This window comes from Falco peregrinus, chromosome 5, assembly GCF_023634155.1.
Source record: "Falco peregrinus isolate bFalPer1 chromosome 5, bFalPer1.pri, whole genome shotgun sequence".
Classification (NCBI taxonomy): Eukaryota; Metazoa; Chordata; class Aves; order Falconiformes; family Falconidae; genus Falco; species Falco peregrinus.
In genome coordinates, this window is record NC_073725.1 from 37,946,663 (window position 1) to 37,967,085 (window position 20,423).

The 20,423-nt window shown below is 40.2% G+C and overlaps 1 protein-coding gene across 8 annotated transcripts in view; it reads left to right on the top strand.

The window, feature by feature from the left end:
- The first annotated feature begins 2,689 nt into the window (after positions 1 to 2,689).
- The window catches only part of SGCE (sarcoglycan epsilon), a 33,729-nt gene continuing 15,995 nt past the window's right edge, over positions 2,690 to 20,423 (top strand). For 2 of the 8 annotated variants that reach the window (XM_055807035.1, XM_055807037.1), the window contains exons 1-4: positions 2,690 to 2,963; positions 11,800 to 11,904; positions 15,801 to 15,923; positions 18,477 to 18,634. In XM_055807035.1, the coding sequence (XP_055663010.1) occupies positions 2,705 to 2,963; positions 11,800 to 11,904; positions 15,801 to 15,923; positions 18,477 to 18,634 (645 nt within the window). In that variant the 5' untranslated portion in view covers positions 2,690 to 2,704. The other 6 variants (XM_027796975.2, XM_055807039.1, XM_055807038.1 and 3 more) reach the window with 6 other exon arrangements.

Here is a 20,423-nt window from a genome sequence, read left to right on the forward strand (position 1 = left end):
TAATACGCCAAAAGGCTTCCAGTAAACATTAGAAAGACATGAGTACAAAAGAAATAAGAATCCTTGGAATGTAATAAAAGGTGGAGTTATAAACTCCTCAGGACTTGCAAACGAGAAAAAGAATTGTAGTTGTTCTTTTATATACACAGCACTAACAGAAGTTTCTCAGGCAAGTCCAAGTTTATCTTGCAGAGCTGCATCGGTGCTGTATTTTGGAATCCCAGCCTCAAGATACAATTAACACAAAAGACATAGATACTTGCCCACACGCAAGGGCTGCTATGAAGGAAGCAGTGGGACAAGGCAGGCCCTTGCAGCACTTCTTTACATATCAGTTGCACATACCCATTTCTTGTCAGGCAGTGTATCTCACCAACACGTTTTAGATAAACACAGCCTTCTTTTTATGCAGAGGTGGCAGAGCACTGAACATTACTACACTGCTGCTGCTACATTAAAAAAAGGATATTGACAGTTTCATAGTGTCTATAGGAATAATATCTCAACCTGATATTACTTGGAAGGAAAATGGTAATTAATAAGCTGATGACAGTACAGATGTTTACAAAAATTGGACACTTTGCTAGCACAAAAATTATTGTTGAAAAGATAACAGTATTCTCACTTGTTACTCTAAACATTACGACCACAGGATGCTAGCTATCTGAGATTGTTATGGCACAGCTGCACCTGTATGGGCCTTGTATGCTTCCATAAGGGAATAAATTAAAGATCACATAAAACTTCAGAGTCGAAGTAGGCCTACTCAAAATTACAAAGTGCCATGAAACAGAAGAGTACTTCTAGAAAGAGGTAAATGAAAGAGTGTGATTTCTGCTCTTAGATATCTATGTAGTCAAATTAAAAATGTGAATATATTATGAAAGTCCCAGCAGAAAGAGAATACAAATTCCTTCATCTGGGATAATGAGCTGGTTGACTAAAACACCAGAGTATTTTTACACCTTAATGTCAGGCAAAACTTCTATACTGAAGAGCCTCTTGCTATGTAAAGTTCCCCTTCATGAGATAGATTAATGGAAATTTAGAGCTGTAACAAGACTAAAGACAGATAGGGTAAAGTCTTCTACAGTTGTCTTCCCCCCCCCCGCTTATAAAGAGTTCAGAGAGTCAATACAATCTCAGTAACCCAGATTATATTTATTCCTTCCAAACATCAAAAGCATACAATTCTTATTATTTTTCGCAAATGCATTTGGCTCACAAGAGTGGAAATGCTTATTGAATTTTATCAGAAATCAAAATTCTATATGCAGAACAAAGAAAGGAAGATCATTTCCATGCATAATGGAAGGCTCACTGCAGTCTGCAAATATTAAACATGACAAACCACCAGAAGGAGAAAATAAACCTAGAAACATTTATTTGTTGAGCTGGGGCTTTAGCTGCAGAAGGCAAAAAAACCCAAAAACCACCCACCCAGAAAATCTTCAACGGCATTCTATGCAATTTCAAGCAAATATTTCATAGAAAAATCTCCAAGTCTTGTCTCTGTTTAAATGTACTTCTATACTAGCCTATACAGCTAAACATTTACAAAGTATCTGTCAAAAAAATCTACCTTCCCATGCATAAGTGCCCTAAGGTATTACAAGTTCAAATAATGAGTCAATCAAACCTACTAAATAATACATAAAAGCAGCCATGGCTCTAGATGTGGTTCTATATGTAGTTCTAGTACAGGGACTCCTCTTACATACCACACAGAAAGCTGAGTGCAGCTCCCTAAAATCCCCTGTATTTACATAGCACTATGTCTTAAGTGGTTATATATGACATATACATACACCTACCCACAAAATGCCTCATCACTGCCAAGAACTGACAAGAATTTGACAGTATTCTTCCTTTGTATACAGGGAGATTTCCTTCCACAGCACAGCAAATACTGCCTTAGCTTTTGGGCTATAACACACACATTAAATGGCAACCAAAAATCCAGTATAATTACTGATCCTAAAAGCACAATGCCGCCAGTGTGAAGCGTGACAGAACAGAGTGATCAGACCTGACTTAGGAAATCGGGTACAATCTTTAGCAGCAGCCACAAAGATGCGAAAGCAACGCCAAGTGACAGGTCTCCAGGCACAGGGGAGCCCGGGCCCCTGACCATCCCCTCCTGCCACTCTACTCACAACTTCGCTAGATACAGCTGCTGAACGTCGGGAAAAAAACACTTTGGATTTACACGTGGAATAGGGATATAGCCTTAAAAAGGGGTAAGGTGTTCAGAAAACTGATGTTGCAAGGTTTACACAGGCCATCGTCCAAGCGCACACCGCGCCCCCGCGCCCCCAGGCGAGCCCTCCGGTCCTACTGCTTGTGCCCTGGCTCCGATGGAGGGAGCCGGGCTGCAAGAGGCGAGCAGCGAGGTGCACCACCGCTGCCCTCCCTTCCCCGCCCGGCCATCCGCAGCGCCCCGCTCCGTCAGGGCTCCCTCCCGCCGCACCTGCGCCGCCGGCCTGAGGCGAGAGCGGCCGGGCCCGCCCAGGGTGCGCCCGCCTCTCCGCGGAGCCAGCGCCGGACCCCGGCAGGGCAGGGCAACCACCCACCCGACCCTGCCGCAGCCCGACACAAGCCAGCCTGCCCCCACCCTCGGCAGAAACGAATGCTGTAGGCTCCGCTCCCGCAGAACCCCGCACCCGGCAGCCCAACACCCCGGCGCGCCCCCGCTGCCCCTAACATGGCCGCTGCGGCCGGGGTGCGGCGGGCGGCTCCTCCCGGCATGCCCCGCGGGGCAGCCGCGCTGCCTGGAGACCGCCGGCAGGGCGGGGCGCGGCGGCTGCTGCGGCCGCCGCGGGGCGAGGCAGCGGCGCGGAGGATGCGGCGGCGGCGGCGGCAGCAGCAGCAGGAGCAGGCGCAGGAGCGGGGAGCGATGCGGTGCTGCGCGGCGGGGCCTTGGCCGCACGGCGGGGGTGCCCTCACCACCCTCCTGCTGACAGGTCGGTCACGGCGGTGTTTCACCGCGGCGAGCGGGCACGGGCCTCGTCGGCAGCCGCCGGCCTGCGCCGCGGTGCCCCCCTCTCCTGTGGGCTCCGGGCACCCTTCTGGCGGCGCCCCGCGCTCCCTGCGCTGTCCTGAGGCTGCGGCTCGCTGTACTCCGCTTTCCTCCCACTCCGCGCCCTCCGCCGGTGCGGGGCCCGAGCCGCATCGGCATCCCCCTTCCCTGTGGCTCCAGCGCTTCCCGGCGCGGCGGAGGGCACCTCGAAGGCGGCGCGGGGACGGCGGCCCGCCCGCCCTCGCCTCTCCCCCGAGGGAGCGGGGAGCCGCCGCCCGCCCCTCCTAGCGCGGCGCCTCGGAGCGAGCCGAGGGAGCCAGCGGGGCCCGGGCTGAGGGAGCCCGGCGGGGGCGGCCGGGCCGGGGGCCGAAGCCTGGCGGTGTGGAGCGGGTTTGCGGGCCGGGCGCGGGAGCGAGGCCTGCCTGCGAGCCGGGGCGGCGGGGGTGGCGCCGCTGCCGGGGAAGGGCCGGGTGGCGGCCCCCGCTCCACCTGACCGGGCTGGTGCCCGTCCCCGAGGACTGGGTTGGGCTACCTTGAGTACAGGGCTGTCTTTCGTATTAATCCACCCCCCCAGTTATTTCCCAGTTTGACCACTTAATCCAACAGTGCCAGAATTAAGACTGCAGGAGTCTTAATTCCGCTCCCTAATGCATGGGAGTAACAGCTGTTGTGCCATAGGCAGGTTTCACACCACAAGGTTCTTCACAGTGAAGTACCTCAAACAGGTAACACTCAATAGCAGCTGAGCCACAGGACTGCCTTTGTGAGACTGTTGCTACCCCAAGAGCAATTAACAGCAATAAATCTATTTCTTAGGTTACTTTGTGGTCTGAGAGGTCAGTGATGTGTCATCTGAAAGCTAACAATCTGCTCACTCTCTTCTCACTAGTATCTAGGTACAGTTCCAGTATGTGGCCATACTTGTCATAGGATACTGACAGTAGAAGTGACATGAGGCATTGGATATATTAAAGATGCAATTAGCACCTAAGCATTAGGTTGTTCAATATGAAGATAAAACTGTCAGATGCAAGGTGCTGCTTTCTCCTTATATGGAAATTCTTCCTGCCTCTTCTGCCTCCCTCTCCCAAGTTCAGTTGTGGAATAGCAACAAAGAAAGAACTAGGACAAGCTTACAATAAGCTTTCAGTATCAACTAAGATATTACGTTTTAAAAAGTTCAACTGAAATGACTTTCTAGAAGGTGAGTTGTGAGCTTAATCCACAAGTCCCTTCCAGGCTACATCGTAAGAGAAAATGTCTTAAGGTTTTTTAGTGTTAGCTTTTGCACTTCAAATTCAGACCTTTTTAAGCTTGCTTCAGTTGGATTTCATTAGTTAAAACAGCAGAATACACTGCTTGAGACCAATGTAAAAAAGGAAGCATGAACCTAAGTTCAGTCAAGATCTTTTAAGAAATATCTATATAAAATTAATTCATCAAGTTGGAGTTCATAGTATGTTTCTGGTCACAATTCAGGTACAAGACAGCTCATAGAAGTTTGAGTGATGCAGACTTTCCCAGGAGTTTGCCTGACCTGTGCCCACACACCCCTTAATCACCCCGCCCCCCCCCAAAAAAAACCAAACAAAAAACAAACCCTAAACAAACCCCATTTTTTTTTTTATGATAGCATCTGCCTGCTTTCCCAGAGCCTTGACATCTTAACAGTGAACAGGTGAAAGAACTTCCAGCCTCATCTGCTGGCTCTTGAGATGAGCCACAGCCCTGCATGAAAATTCTTTCTTTTGAATCCTGTTCTTCAGTAGACTGTACAGTGCTGAAGCATTACTTAACCAGGTGAAAGACATCTTACAAGCAAAATGGAACATGAGAAGTAGCACAAGATCTGTAAATAGATTTGAGTTCTCCTCTACTAGTAGAGATTAGTTTTTGCCATTTCTGTTGTAGCACTTGATCTACAGAAGAAACGTGACTTATGCTTTTTGCACTTCTTGAAGATGTATGAAACACATACTTAAAGGCTTTCTGGAAGAGGGTGGCTGCTATCAGAAGCTGGGTTGTCACCCTTCCACTCCTTCCTGCCCTCCCTGTGGCAAAACATTAATTCAAAACCCAGAGGTTTCAAGAGATTTAAGAGTTTAGAAGGTGTAAGAGTGATTTCATAATTCTACCATTTGTTCCGAGGAAGCTAATATAGTACTCAAATTGAAGGTACTGATTCTCAAACACTAGCTGGTGGTCATTTTGCACACTGCTAGAAAAAATGGGACGTTGTTAGAAGTGACGTTTAATACAAACTAAGTAGTTGTTCTTTGACTCCAGTTTCATAGTAACAGAAGTTTACTTGGTAAACTTCTTACATAGTAAACTCTAATAAACTTCTACCAGATTAAGCTAGTAGAGATGTCTGCCATATTAGTTTGACAGAGCAATGAAATACTCCCATATTTGCTTCTACAGAGAGAGTGGTCATCAAAACATTGTTTGAATGGCTGTGGCCATTTTATGGTTATTGCCTGTATTTCTACATGTAAAGAATTAGTTGTCGGTGCCTGTATTGTCCCTGGAATCTGTTTTATCCCAGGAACAGGGAGTCATAGAGCAATGGAGTCATATTCACCCTTTCCTATAAAGGGGTTAAAATAGGGAAGCAGCTCATTAGTTCTCACTTCGGAGGCTGTGATTACATGGTCATATTGTCAAAAAGTTGTGTTGCTGCCAGAAAGCATTCACCTGTCCTTCCACATCTAGGTATTTTTCACTGCTTCCCTTGTGGGCACTGAATAACTTGTACAGTGACACTATGAATTGGGTCATCTGGCTGAAAACTAGGCAACCCAGAAACAAAAATTTTTCACTGAAATTGATTTACTGACCAGGACTTACATGGGATCATTTACGCTGGTGTGTTCTAGGTGGCCAAGGATGTGCTGGGAATCCCCACTTTCAGCAGAGCCACAAACTTATGCTAGTTTAAAAGAACTGTGAAATCACGGGCTAGGACGGGTATTCAGGAGACTGAACTAGATCCCTGCACTCATCCTGCTGTTCACAGCAGAAGTGCCATTGGCAACACTCCGCTTCTCAGCTGGGCTCTGCAGAGGGAGGCGGAACATGTCATGGATGATCTAGTGTTTTCAAACTAATACCGTTGCATACCTGCTCTTTTTTTCTTTTGTGGGTGCAACCATAAGGGCAAAGAAACAGGTTTTCTTCATACAGGGCTCTGAACCTCTGCCTGTGGAAGATGTTGCCTGTCAAGTCTTTGTACTAACCTGATCCAGATCAATAAATAAACTTTATCATCAGTGAGGACTTGCTTGAATAAGTAACTAAAGGACGGAAAAGGTAGCCATTCCATTAGTATGCTTTTCATTACAGAAGCACATTATTTATAGGTGGTATAGCTTACATGGAGACATCTTAGAGGTCCGAAAGCCAGACAATAAGTCATGAGCTTTAAAGCAGGAGTTCGTCTTCTAGATGTAACTTTTAGTGTATAAAGAGAGGCTTATTTTTCCTCCTTGATATTTTTAGATTTGGTTAGAATTTCATTAAAATACTTAGGAGCTACAGTCACCAAAGTAAACCCCTTTCTTCAGAAGAAAGATTGTTTTCAATCAAACTAAAGAGGAGTAATTTCAGACTTAGACAAGAATATGTGTTTTGGTACAGCTTTTGGGCTCTTCTTGAGTAGATGTTGATAAATTTACAGCAGACCCTATCAGCGTAGAGTGCCGCCTTCTGGCAGAGCTCTGGGGGAAAGGAGCAAGTTGCTAGTTTTGATTACATCCATAGGAATGTGAAAGAAACAGAAGAACAGAAAGAAACAAGAAATCAGAGAACACATGTTAGTTTCACTCCTAATCAGTTGAACTGCTTTTCAAGCAAGTAGTAGTAGAATCAAGAAGTGTTCTAACCTCAGAAGATACTTTACATTGCTATCTTGCTGAAGTGTTTTCAATGTGAAACAGGGTGCTACAGACTGAGAGCTGAAGGTATGGATTTCAGTTTTCACAGATAAGTATTGCTGTGTTGGAATTCGCATGAACATGTTACATAGATTTACAGTATACATTGTCTTGTTAACAGCATAGTTATGGCGCTCATTATGTAATACCAATTGCAACACAAACCACCAAAATGCCTTTTAAATAGATTATTTTCAGTGGCAGTCCAAGACATGAAGATTAGAAGTTAGAAAGAGCGATCTAGTGATCAGAGAGAAATCTTAGCATCTTGAAATCAGAAATTTGGAATGTAATTGCAGGAATACTCTGATAATTCATATCAAGAGATGATAGAAATGCGCGGGGGATCCTGGAATAGCAGGCTTATAGAGGTGACCTGGCCATACACCTTGGTTACACCATGGGGCTGGACCACAGGAACTGGTGATGTTTTCATCGCCTTCATGGAAAAGCTAATCTGATTTGGTTCTGTTGTCCAGCCTGCAGTAGGAGGGAGAATGGTGGTGGGTAAATGTTACTGCTAATAAAGCATGAGGTTTTTATTCTTCCAGTACTTAATTGGCAGCATTCCCAAGAATGCAAATGACAAAGTTTCACAGTGAGGCTGACAAAATGTCTTACTCAGTTACTTTTCTTGAATGGTATTGGAGAAATATTCAGATATTACAGGAATCAGTAGATAGCACAGAAACAGGTAGAAAACCATTACCTACTGAACACAGGTGAATGAGTATGGAGCTTAAGAACGTTTCTGGCTTTGACTTGAACTTTTACATCTACAATAAATGGAGTGCAGAGGGACAAGAGCAATCCGCAGTGGAAAACTAACACAAATTAATTCTTACTTCTTCAATGACAGCTACTACGTAAGAAGAAGTTGTCTGTTAGAAGGCATCTAATCTGTATGTGAATTTCCACTGAAATAATCCACTTTAATTCATAGTAAATTTCTACATCTACATCTACAATCTACAGATTGTTACTTAAGTACTGCATATTAGGTAAGAGGAAGGGGTGTGGAGGTTGGAAGAGGAGGGAGAGTGGGTGGTGGTGCCACTTCAGCCTCCTCTAGTGGATGGTGTGACCAGCTGGGCAGGTATCTCCATGCAGACACCAGTGGATCCTCGGTTAACTGCCTGGGTGCGAGCTCTGATTTGAGTGGTGGGCTAAGTACCTTAATGCAGATGGTTCCCTCTTGACGGATGTTTTGTTTCATCTTGGTGGTGTCAGTTTCTAACTGTTCTGCTCCACGGTTCTCAGCAGCCAATCAGAAATCTGTGCTGTGTATGGACCTGTGCTGCCAGCTCAGGATGCTGGAAGGACTCAGACCCAGATGAGACAGGTGGTAGAGGAGTGCAAGGGTAGTTTTTTGGAGCAGGATGGTGTGGTAAGAGAGTAAGGGGTAGTGGAAGTATGGCGTAAGGTCCTGGTCTGTGGCATGAAGGTGGCAAGTACGTATTTAGGTCAGGTCCCAGATGAAAGTGGAGGTGTGGGAGAGAGGCGAAATGCCAGGTTTTGAGAGCCAGAGCTGTGTGCTGCTTTAGTAGTAGGGGAGACGGGCTTGAGATCCTACTTCAAAGAAGCGCTAAGGAGGATAGGTAAGGAGGATGAAGGATGGTGTGTGGATGTTAAGAGTGCAATAAAAAATGGAGATGGTGAAGTTGGTCCATGATACTTAGGTCCATTTCTGATTGTGAGGTGGGCAGAAATTGCGGGTATCTTCTCTGTTAAATATTCTGGTTTTAAATATTAATACTTAAAACCTTTACATAAAACCTATGTAAATATAATCAAAGAAAGGGAAAATAGTATAAAAAATAGGAATCTAATTTATAAAATAATACAGATATAATTAAAGGAAAAATAAAAGGATTAAGGAAAAGAAAATTAGAATAGTAATTAAAGAAAAAATTAAAGAAAAGAAAATGTTGTAGATGTACTTTACCTGGGCAAATTCAAGTCACAGGCAGAGCTGTGAGTTGCTCCCTGTGTTAGAAGCACTGGTGGCAGTGTTAAGACAGTCCTGCTGTTAGAAGCTCCAGCAACTGTGGCAAATGTGTAACAAACTGAAGAGTCTGATACTATTAACATTTTTTTCAGTGTGAGTACAAGGCTGATCAAATTAATTCTAAACTGTCTCTTTGATAAAATGCATAGTTTGAATTCCTGTATTCTGTGGTATAAGGCCTCTTTTGTCATCCTTTAATCATATTCACAGATCTTCCCTGAGCTTTCTTCATGTTGTCACTATGCTTCTTGAAGGCTCTATGTAAGTACTAGACAGAGCATTTGAACAGTGATCATATCTGTGTCAAGTACAAAAATAAAATCTCCCTGCTCTTCCTTGATGTTGCCGTTTGTATCAGCTGTTCTAACCAGTCTTCTGCTGAAAGTTTCCATTCAACCAGTTTGTGACGTACCTCCCTGGTTTTTATCAAAGTTCAGCGTGCCTGAAGTGCGTGCTCTGTAGTGTGTATATTGCATGCCACCTTTGTTTCTGGGTATGCATTTATGTTTTATTCTGTTGAATTGAACATTACGCATCACCTTTTAACAAAACAATGCAGACTGTTCTGTGTCAGTAGCATGTCATCTCCATTATTTGTCAATCTCCTAGCCTTTGTTTTTACCTGCAGATTTTATCAATATATATTATACATCCATGTAATTTTATTTTATATATATTTATTTTATATATATATATTTATAAATAAAGATTGCATAAGGCCAATGCCAGAACCTTGTGAGGCCCACTAGAAATCTCGTATAACAAATTAACAATGTAGTAACCCTATTCTCTTGCTTGAGACTGCCATTCCTACAGTGAAAGCTTTTGAATGGGCAGTGTGCTCCTGAATTGTTACATTTCGCACCTGTTATTTGAAATCAAATAGATGATGGTATATATTTGTATTAAAACATCACACTGTAAACTCTAGGATCTGAAAGCAGGCACGCTGGTTGCTTTTCAAGTTCTCCTGTAAAATGCAGCGTAGGGTGGAGAGGTGGACAGGTAACCTTTAATCCCCACAGCTAAACCTAGCAAAGCTTGTGAACCCAAGTCAAAGACACTTACTGATTGTTTATATTAAAAAATAAATCTTGGAACCTGACTTGTTGGGGGTTTTTTGTTTGGTTTTTTTTTTTTTAATACTACTTAAATATGCTAGAATGATTTTGTATCTAGTTTCTCAATCAAAGTGCTAGGTGATAGGCTGTATATCTAAGGGTATTACGTCATTATTGCTGTCTTTATCAGAAAAAACTTGGGGACTCCTTAAAAGTGTCTGAAAAGATGCTTTCAATCCTTTTTGACTGTGATAAGTATAATACTCTTCTCCATTTAATAATTCGGTGATCAATCTTGTATTAATTGCTTTGCTTAATGCTGGTTTGTAGCTGACAAGTCTTTGATTGCCCAGCTCATCCTGTTGAAATACTGGAACAACTTGATTTTACCTTTTTGGATTTTCTTGAGTGTTCCAAGAACTATAGAAAATGTACACTAAAGGTCATATATAGTACTGAGTGGGATAATCCCTAGGATGGTATTATATTAAGACTTGTAATGTATTCAGATCCTTTGTGTGTATTGAAAATCTATGAAACTTAACAGAAATCCATGATTTAGGATCATTGTGGTGGTATGGTAATTTGAACGCATGTATATTTTTTTAATTGCACTTCATCCTCAGTTCAATTTTAGGTGTTTTGTGTGTGTAAATTATCATTAATAAATGGCTCACTCACATGTGTAGATTGAGTATTTGTGTATCTTGAGTGCTGCTTAAGTCAGATCTGTTGGGCTTCCTAAATTCTTTTTGGAGAATGTAGTATCAGTAATGTAATAGCTGACTGGTGTAACTATGTCAGCGGAAGTTTCCACAGATGTTTGAGCTTCTGGTGTAACTGATATTTGCATACTTCGAGTGTTTGCCATTAAGTGTTCATTTTTTCCTGCAAACTGGTATATCTATATGCAAGTACTGCTACTTGATGTTTCTGATATTGCTGGTTTTGCAAGGAAGTTAAGATGCTAATCTGATAACATCTTTTAACTGGTGTTTGACATGAGTTCTTGCTCCCAAACTATTTCAAAAAGAAGGCTGATTATTATGGCCACTTTCCCTTTCCTAGCATCTAACTGCAATTCCTTCCTTCTGTACTTTCAGTTGACATGCAACAATACAAACAGCTGGTTTATCTATTATTCATCACAGAATAAAGGAAACAAAAGAACAAAAAGTGGGAAATGAGGGGGGAGCTTTCTCAGGCAGTTCTGCTACTGGTGAAATAGTCTTTCTGTCAGCTCCGCAGCTGCTTTCTGTTTCCTGTAATCATTTGCTCCTCACCACATTTAAATCTTCTTGCACCTTCAGCTGCACTGATCCAGCTGTTCTGAGGATGTGTTCTAGCTGTGTGGGATGAAGACAACCATTTTTAAGTGGGTCTTTTTCAAAATTGACTATTGGTTATGTCTGCAATGGATATGTCTTTGCCTGTATATGGGGTTTTGCTGGTGCAAATACATGTATCGGAGAATGCTCTTCATCCTCTTTATTATCAGTATGCCAGCAGAACTGTATGCAGAGGTTTAAGCATTTAGTGTAAACCTAGCTTATTTCAAAAAATTAGTGTCAAAAAAGTGACTGTCAGAAAGATTATTATATGTTTATATATTCAAATCAAAACAAACACCACCATTTTTTTAAACTGAGTTTCCTAAACTCTGACTAAAACCAAAACCTGGTTTAGAAGGCATCTAATCCCATCTGACACTTTGTTTGTGGGAGTCTGTTGATCTGACTAATGTATTTTCTTTTGCATTTGTTTTATTCTGAAAAGCTTTTTTGTTAAGCTCTGCTGATGGCAATAATGGAACAGTTAACTGGACGACTAAGCAAGCCCACAGTTATATTATCAGCAGAATAAAGGCTGTTGGGAAGAATGGTGAGTTTAGGTTGTAAATTTAAATCCCATGTTGGTTCAGTCAAATCTGCTTTTAATGCTACTCTTGCTCTTTCAGTCATGTCCTTGTTTTAGGAATAAGGTGCTATTTCAAGGTAAGTGATTTGGAAAATTTTACATTTCTTCAATCTTTTAAACATTCACAGACCTGTGTGTCTTTGAGTCTCCCCCAACTTTTCCTGTTCCTATAGCTTTGCTTGAAATAATGGCTGTGTGTATACCTAATATTGCACATTTTCTTACCATGGCTGGTTGCTTGGAGATACCTCTGCAGTTTGCTTAATACAATAACTTGTCTGTAACAATTTTAAAAAATCTATTCATGTACATATGTAAAAAGACTTTTACTGTCATTTATGCAAGTACACATAGAATATTGTAGCTAGTGTACACTAGCTGAGAAAACGCTTTGCACTGATTGCTCATCCAGGCAGGACATCTGGATTGGCTCCCAAATCAAGTTATTTCTGGGATTGTACTTCATCTGCTAAAAATCAATGGGGAGAGAACCCATTGAAATTCCCAGAAAAAAATTCAAGGTAGATTTTTTTTCTGAAGATTATCAACATATATGTTTCAACAGACATGGAGATCTGAAATTTCTGAAGATGGGGGTCATCTGTATCTGATAACAGACTCTGGGCTGGAGACTGATACAATCCTAGCTGAATTCCTGGCTGTGCCCATGTTCAAGTCCTACAAGAATAATAATTGGGACAGTTTCTGTACATAATTCTAAAAATGATGTATGTTTTCCAACTTTCAGTTCCCCATTAATCTACTTCTTTTCTAATCTCCAGAATGTCTAACCTTTCTGCACAGATATATCTTGGGTTCTACGTTAAATCCTTCAAGGAATCTGGAAACAAGAAAGAAGAAAACAGTGCTGTCGAGGTAGCCGATAGTCTTCTTTTTCTAGCAGGGGTCTGTTGTGATCCTGTGTAGTGAAGATTTTTATTTTCCCATGGTTAGTTTCACAGAAGCCTTTCACAGTCCCCAAGATTTTAGTCTACCACAGGGAGTTTGCCCAGGCAATTCACATCTAGCAGTCAGCTGTATTAGATCAGTATCTAGAAGTTGGTAAGTATATTCAGTTTCATCCCTAGATCACCTAAGATGATTATGCATTCATCTCCAGTCTCAGGCAGCCTTACGAAAATAATTGTGGGTTTTAAAAGCTTCTGAAGAAAATAGCATTTCTCTTGTTTCATTATTGAAAAGCAGCGATTGCTGTAGTGGGCTGAAGACTGATGATTTTCCTTCAGAGTTTGAAGAAACTCAGGGGAAAAAGAAGAGGGCTTCTCTGGCAAGAGGAGTGAGAACTTTCAGTTTCTTAATCTCCATACTTATGTCATTACGATGTGTTTGTCATTATAAGATAAAATATATTTGTATGTTTTTTCCTTCTGAGAGGCATTTTTAGACTTCCACCAAGATCGCTGTTTCATATCTGCATTATATCCTTGTTGATATGCTTACTTCAGCAACAGAGAATGTCTCATTACTGGGAATGGGCAGGCATTTAGTGGTGGCAATAGTTTTCTTCTCAAAAGGAAAAGGTTGGGTTTTTTTTCAGTAACTGCTGATTCTGCTATCCTTCCTTTCTAAAACTTGTGGAGAAAATATACATTAATTTTTCACTGTTCTATGTGTTTGAAATGGATTTTCATTGTAGAGTCAAGTACTCAGAAATGGAAAAATGTTTTATCTAGATATTTGACAGATTTTCAGCCAGCCACCATATTTTTGTCAGCTTTTCTGCTCTATTAATGTTATAAATTACTTTTCCAGCTTTTCTTGAAAGTATTTTAAAGGAAATTAATCAGTTGTCTTGCTTTATTTATAGCTCATTCACAGAAGTGAATGCAAAATTTTTGAGGGTCATCGATTTACTGATTTTAATTATACAAATCAAATATTTATATTACTGTACTTAAATTACATAATTAAAGTCACAGTAACTGGTTTATTAACCACACAAAATTGTAATAAAGTATTTAAATTTCAGGATCCATTTTAATTTTGTGTTTAAGGTAAAATTATTAGAAAGATACTGTCTTCGGTACTGTGTTAAAAGTGGTTTCCAAAAGCGGAAAAAGCAACTGCTGTGGAATTTGATCAATAGCATATCCAAAGTTTGATACTATTAATTCTGCAATGTCAGTCTTGAAGAGTGGGAAGTATGTAACTAAATGTAGAGGTCTACATTAAAAATCTCTGCATCTCCTCTCAGCTGCCTCTGCAGTCAGTGGAGACCTAGTCAGCGTAGTCAGGATTCTAGGACATGATTAATCTCATTTTACAGGAGAAATCAAATTAATCAACACCTAAAGTGTCTTGTTTCTTCTCCACTGACTATAAAAGGAGCCTGACTAACTCAGTGGTGGATGTTGTTTCTGTAGGCATCTAAAATTAGGTGAGAGAGATTCCGTACTGAGTACGTGGTGCGAGGGATGGAATGCCTGTGATTAATGCCTAATTAGCAGTGGCTTTTTAAGCAGCTCTCTAGTAAGAAGGTTGGTATAACAAGGCTGGAGAAATTTTACCAGCATTAGAAAATTACATGAGCTTGAGCCGTGTTTCAAGTGTATCTTGCTTATTGATCCAAGTGTTGAAATTAGCCCTTTAATCATCCAGGAGGTACAGATTGGTTCCTATGAGTTTGTTGCAATGACTCTGAAGTCACTTTCAGAGTCACTTTTCTCTATGAAAGTACCCCCATGCTGTAGAGCCTATAACCTTTGTTCAGAGATGTGACTTCTCATAAAGGTTCTTTCAGTTGAGCAAGCAAGGCAGGTAGCTGTGGCTGATCGTTTTTATTTACCACCTGTGAAATCCTCATCTCACTGACAAAATTTATCAGCCATGTTTGATTCTTTCAGGGCACTGACTTAAAATTCAGTAGTGATATGGAATATGACCTACAGTCAGTCCTGTGAAGGCAGCATGAGAAACATCTATTAGATCAGTATTCTCCATTTATACTTAAATTTTAAAACTTTTTGATAAAGTAGTTATCCATTTAATGTATCGTAATGATTTTTTTGTTTTTCTGATTCATTAAAATGTGTATATAGTACTGCATCAAATAGGTTATATCTAAATAAGATTTGCCTTTATCAACTAAATTTGTAACTACATAAAAATAGCATATTCCTTTGACACATGCTGGTTGTGCTGAATTGAATTTCCTTTAGGTTTTTAATTCTCAGTCCTGTAAAATACAGCTTTGTCTTTTTTGTTTGGAATCATTGACACCTGACTGGCCTACAACTACACATGCCCTTCTGTTTCATCCATCTTCAGTAATGAGCTCTCTAACCAGATTTTTAGATGTATGTTATCTGAACCTGCTGGTGTAAGAAAGTCTAGCTTTAAGAACTCAGAAATACTCAACTGAAGTGAGTTTCTTTGTCATTTTCTGCACAAGAACTGAACTATTGATTGGTAAGGTTCATCTGTATTCATCATGTTCTTTATTAAATAAAATAACAAGAAAACATGATTGTATTATTCATTTAATGTGTATTTATTCATGTGGCATTACAAATAAACCAACTATAAAATTACAATAGTCTTCCTTTTTTTAAAAAAAAACTGCAATAAAAATAAAGAACTCATACAATTTCTAAAATTCTCATGTAGCCAGTTTTGTTCATTGCAATGTTGGAAGGGATCCTATTGGGCAAAGAGAGGGTTTGCTCTGTGTTCTGTTCTTTAATCTATGCAACCTTTTAAAAATCTTATTAACAGGTATCTAATATTTGTTGCTTTCCTGCTCCCAGATGCCCACATTGCTGTTGAAATGCATGCTGTATTATCTAGAGCATGTCTCATTTTTGCTTTTTTCTGTCTCTTGTCTTCCTTCTGCTTTCCAGTGTACACAATTCTGTCTAAGGTGCACTCTGATCGGAATGTATACCCTTCTGCTGGAGTTCTTTTTGTTCATGTTTTGGAGAGAGAGTACTTTAAGGGGGAATTTCCTCCTTACCCAAAGCCTGGTATGGGATGCTAAGATCTTTCATCTTATATGAAAATGTAGGGGGAAAAAATGTTTTAAAAAATTCAAGTCTATTTAGCATACCTTAGGGTTCAGCATATAATGTACAAAGAACAGGTTTTACTTTCTATTGAAATATCTTCAAATTAAATAAAATGTGTGGACGTACAATTTTAAAATGTTCTGGTTTGTGATCATAATTTGTGAAACGATGCATATAACTATTTATTGTGAAAAATGTATTTAAAAAATTGGGAAGGTATAATAGCACAATATGTTATTGTACCTGAGATTAGGAAGTATACCTTTTCTTCACTTTTGCATTAAATAGGGAATTGTGGAAGTTAAATGGCATTTTTGACAGACATAATTATTAATCTGATGACTGTTTCAGACATAGTATGTATCAAGCTATATGAAGGAGCACTTTGAAAGCATGTAGTAAACTTGAGACAAAAGAGAAGATTAAATCAAATATGAGACTACATAATGATGCTTTCTTTCATTTAAAACAAATGCTCCTTCGGTTTCAGCCTTCCTGTGTTTAGGAACAGTTTAATGTTAGTTAGCAGATTGTTTGGAGAAAGAACTGTAATTTCCGAAGTATGGTCTTTTGATGTACACCAAGGTAAAGCTAAAGGATTGATCCTTGCAGGTTGGAATACATACAAGCAGTCTGGGATGGTGGGGAAGACAGAGAGCATTCTGCTGCACATGCTTATTGACAATGAAAAGGAGCAATAAATACATAAATGGATCCTATTTATATAACTCCTGTTTTCCTATAGAAATAGGAAAAACTTACAATACATGTACAGTGTACACATAATTAAAATTTTTTTCAGTAATAAGCTTTTGAATTGATGTAAAAGTACTATTTTCAAAATTCACTTTAAGGAAAAAATAAGCTTCTGTTAGCATTAGTTAAATTTTGTCATTAATAGAACCAAGTGTTTTAAAAGTTTCTGCTCCTTGAAGAAATGTTTTTCCTGATATGTATACCTGAGTCGTCATTTCATGTAACAGTGACTGGCAGGGAAGTTTGCCTCTGTCCCAGTTTTCTCCCAGCTTTGGCACATAGATGGAAGGAGCCTGGAAACTTCACTAATGATGGATTGTCTTTTGAATGCTTACAGCCCCAGGCTGTCTTGACATTCATGTGATTCAAAGGCAGTATGAATCTGATTTCGGATACTGCTGAAATTGCTGTACCCATAGACAGTTGTGATCATATCTGCAATTCACTGTAAGGCCAGATGTTCCCATGGTCCTTTCAGTTTTGTCTGCTGTGCTAGATCATTAGCATGGCCTATCTTGATGAAGGGGAAGCCACAATGTATCTCAGGTGGCTTTCAGGATTTCCCCCAAATAATTTGTGATGCTGGGAATGTTGTTATGAATGCAGTAATTAGATTACTGAGATGTCCTGAGAGAGTTGTGAGGAAAGTTGTGTTACACCGTGGTGCTGGATTGGTGTGGTTCTGGTCCATTTTACCCACAGCTGGATGTGTAAATGCGTACCTGCAAGCTAGTTATCCTTTGGCAGTAGGTCTCAGTCTCTTCGCTCCTTTCTGGAGAAGATGACAGCCACTCTTCAAAGGGCTCAGTTTCTGGCTTCTGTGCCAGCCTGCCTGGTATCTTCTACTGTCACTTGTCCTACAGTGGCTGTTGTGGCCATTTCAAAGGCGAGTTGGAGGAGCACAGTCCAGAGGTGTCTGTGCAGGCTCAGAACTGATTTGCCAGAGTTCTGTGCCTCAGCTGGATTTGCTTTTGCCTCAGCAGTGAGGGTCCGGTAGTGTTTAGGCATGCCTGACTTTACTTACAAAAGCTAGAATAAACTTAAGTCAAGTCCAGACGTTTGTGAGAGTATCACCAAGGTCCCTGAGAACTGTTGTACTGGTTTGACTTGAGGGGCTTTTGCAGATTGCATCTGGACTGTTGTATTTAGTAGTCATTAGTGGATCCATTTTGCAGGAACGTCTGGTCCTTTTTTGAGTTAATTTGTTCTCTAAAGAAAAACTACTGCCAGGCTGTTGGTACTGAAGACCTGTATATATACTCTGATGCTAACAGAAGCTTTCAGGCATTGATGATTACGCAGCCACTGGATCCGGCAAGCCCTCCCAGGTGCATTGGGTCTCTGGAGCCATCGTTAAAAACATGAAGAAAGTTTTTTTTTGGTATTGAAGGACTGAGACTTTTGTGCTTTTGTTAGTAAGGAGGTTAGATGCTTCAGTCCTAGGTGGAACTCCGCTCTAAAAATCAAACTTACTAGTTAATGGGCACGAGCACTCAGTTAGCCAGGATGCTAGTAAGTACCAGCACATCAATCTCTGTAGCTGTTTACACTTTTCAGATATGGTTAATACTTGCAAGTGCTAAGTAAGAGTTCGCATATGTCTGATACAGTAAAGGTTAGCAATTATTTTTTGTCTTTTTGGAAAAGTTTAGAAAACATAATTGGAAGTCATAATAAGACTTCGTAGTGGAAACATCAAAATCAAAGCATGTAGTATTTTCTTGCAAATGTTCTAATACAGTTTTTCTTATCTAGGTGAAATAAGTAATGATCCTATAACGTTTAATACCAATTTAATGGGTTACCCTGACAGACCTGGATGGCTGCGCTATATTCAAAGGACACCATACAGTGATGGAGTGTTGTATGGCTCACCAACCGTAGAAAATGTGGGCAAACCAACCATCATTGAGGTATTTTCTTCCAAAAGTTCAAAAAGACGTATTTTGTTTTAGAGTGTAAGGTTCAGAATTGTAAACAAGTAGTGCTTCTTAGCTTTGAAAAGAAACTACAATAATTTAAAAAGATTGTAAGTCAAGGACAGGGACGTGTAATATTAACATTTTCTCTGAGGTACCATTATGTCCTCTTTTGTGAGAAAGCCAAGTTGTATGACATTTCATTATTTACTTTTCAGGTATAACTAGTAAATAGCAATAGCCAGTTAACCTTAATGTGCCCAGTTGCGGTATCTCTTGATTCTTGCTGTTCGTCTAAGAGGCATTTCATTTCAGTAAATCATGACTATATTAAAGTTTTATTCAGAGTACAGACAAAAAAACCTTTGCAAACAACTGTACTTGAAGAATAACTGAATTCTGAACTTGTAACATTCAACCCTAAATACAGACCAGACTTTTCTCCATTGGAAAATAGACTAGTCTGTGAATAAACAGGTTTTGGTTTGTTTTGTTTGGAGTTTTTTATTATTTTTAATTACCTTTAATCAGATATTTCCTGATTCATTGTTCACATTTATTGATAGATTTTATTTTAATTAGCACTCATATGTATTTAATTTTATTCTAAGTGTAACAATGACAAACCCCAGTACCTTTTTTTTTTTTTACAATTAACTACCCCAGTGTTTAAAAGAACTAATTATTTATTAAGCAGCAATTGAAAGGGGAAAAGGACTATATTCTCTGCCATGTATATTATAAACAGCAGACTGAATCAGACACAGTGTCATTCACTGTGTTAAGGAGAAATCTGCTCATTAACTTGCTCCAGCCGTTTTGCTGCTTCAGCAGTACTTTTGTCTTAAATTTTTGATGAGTTTGGGTTTTTTTTCCTGAATTGCATTTGATATCATTTTTCTTCCTTAAGAGTGACGTTGCTAAATGTTAAGTTATACTGTAGATAATTTCACCCGTGCTTAATTGTATATACATGATTCAGTTTTGATTTCAGCAGGACTAATCACATCTGTGAAATCAATCATGTGCAGAAGTACTGGCAGACTCCGCTTAGCTTTCTGTAGAGGAAGCCATTATTTAAAGTGGCCCTTTTTTAAATAGCATGTGCTTTTAGATTCTAGCATCTATATCAAGATCTCCATTCTAAGCATGACCCCAAGCCTATATTTGAACTAAGTCTTGCCTAGCATACCAATTAATTCCTTGCAGACCCGTTCTCAGATGTGGTGTTTGAATTAATTCTCTAGTATGTGAGGAGGGCAGTTTGCACTTGATCCACTTCCTAGTGCCATCTGAGAGGAGTGGTTGCATATTCCTGGCCTGAATATAACTTTTATTGTGTCATAATTCCTGAGGTGATGTCATGGGTAGGTCAATTAGTTAGAAGAGACCTCATGAGTAGAAGAGCTTAACATTACGCATAGCACTGCAGTAGAGCGGGTAACATTCTTAAGCTCAAGCTCCTTTGAAAGCTGTGCAAAAGTAGTTTGTGTTTGAATGAAAGTTCAGTACAGAGGCAATCCTCGCCAGTGTCACTATTACTTGGTACAGGTGCGTGGTCCACACTGGCAGCTCTCACTGCTGGGGTGCAGACTCAAAGTGGGTACTGTTATACTCCTGCAAAGAGTTGGTACAAACAGAGAGTTAGGTTTTCTAGGTACTAATGTTTAAACTACTGTTGAAACAGCCCATTGAAAAATTAACAGAATTGAGGATTGGAAAAATCTCAGGAATTTATTTTCTATTAATTTTATAACAAAATTGTTACATTATGTAAGATGTA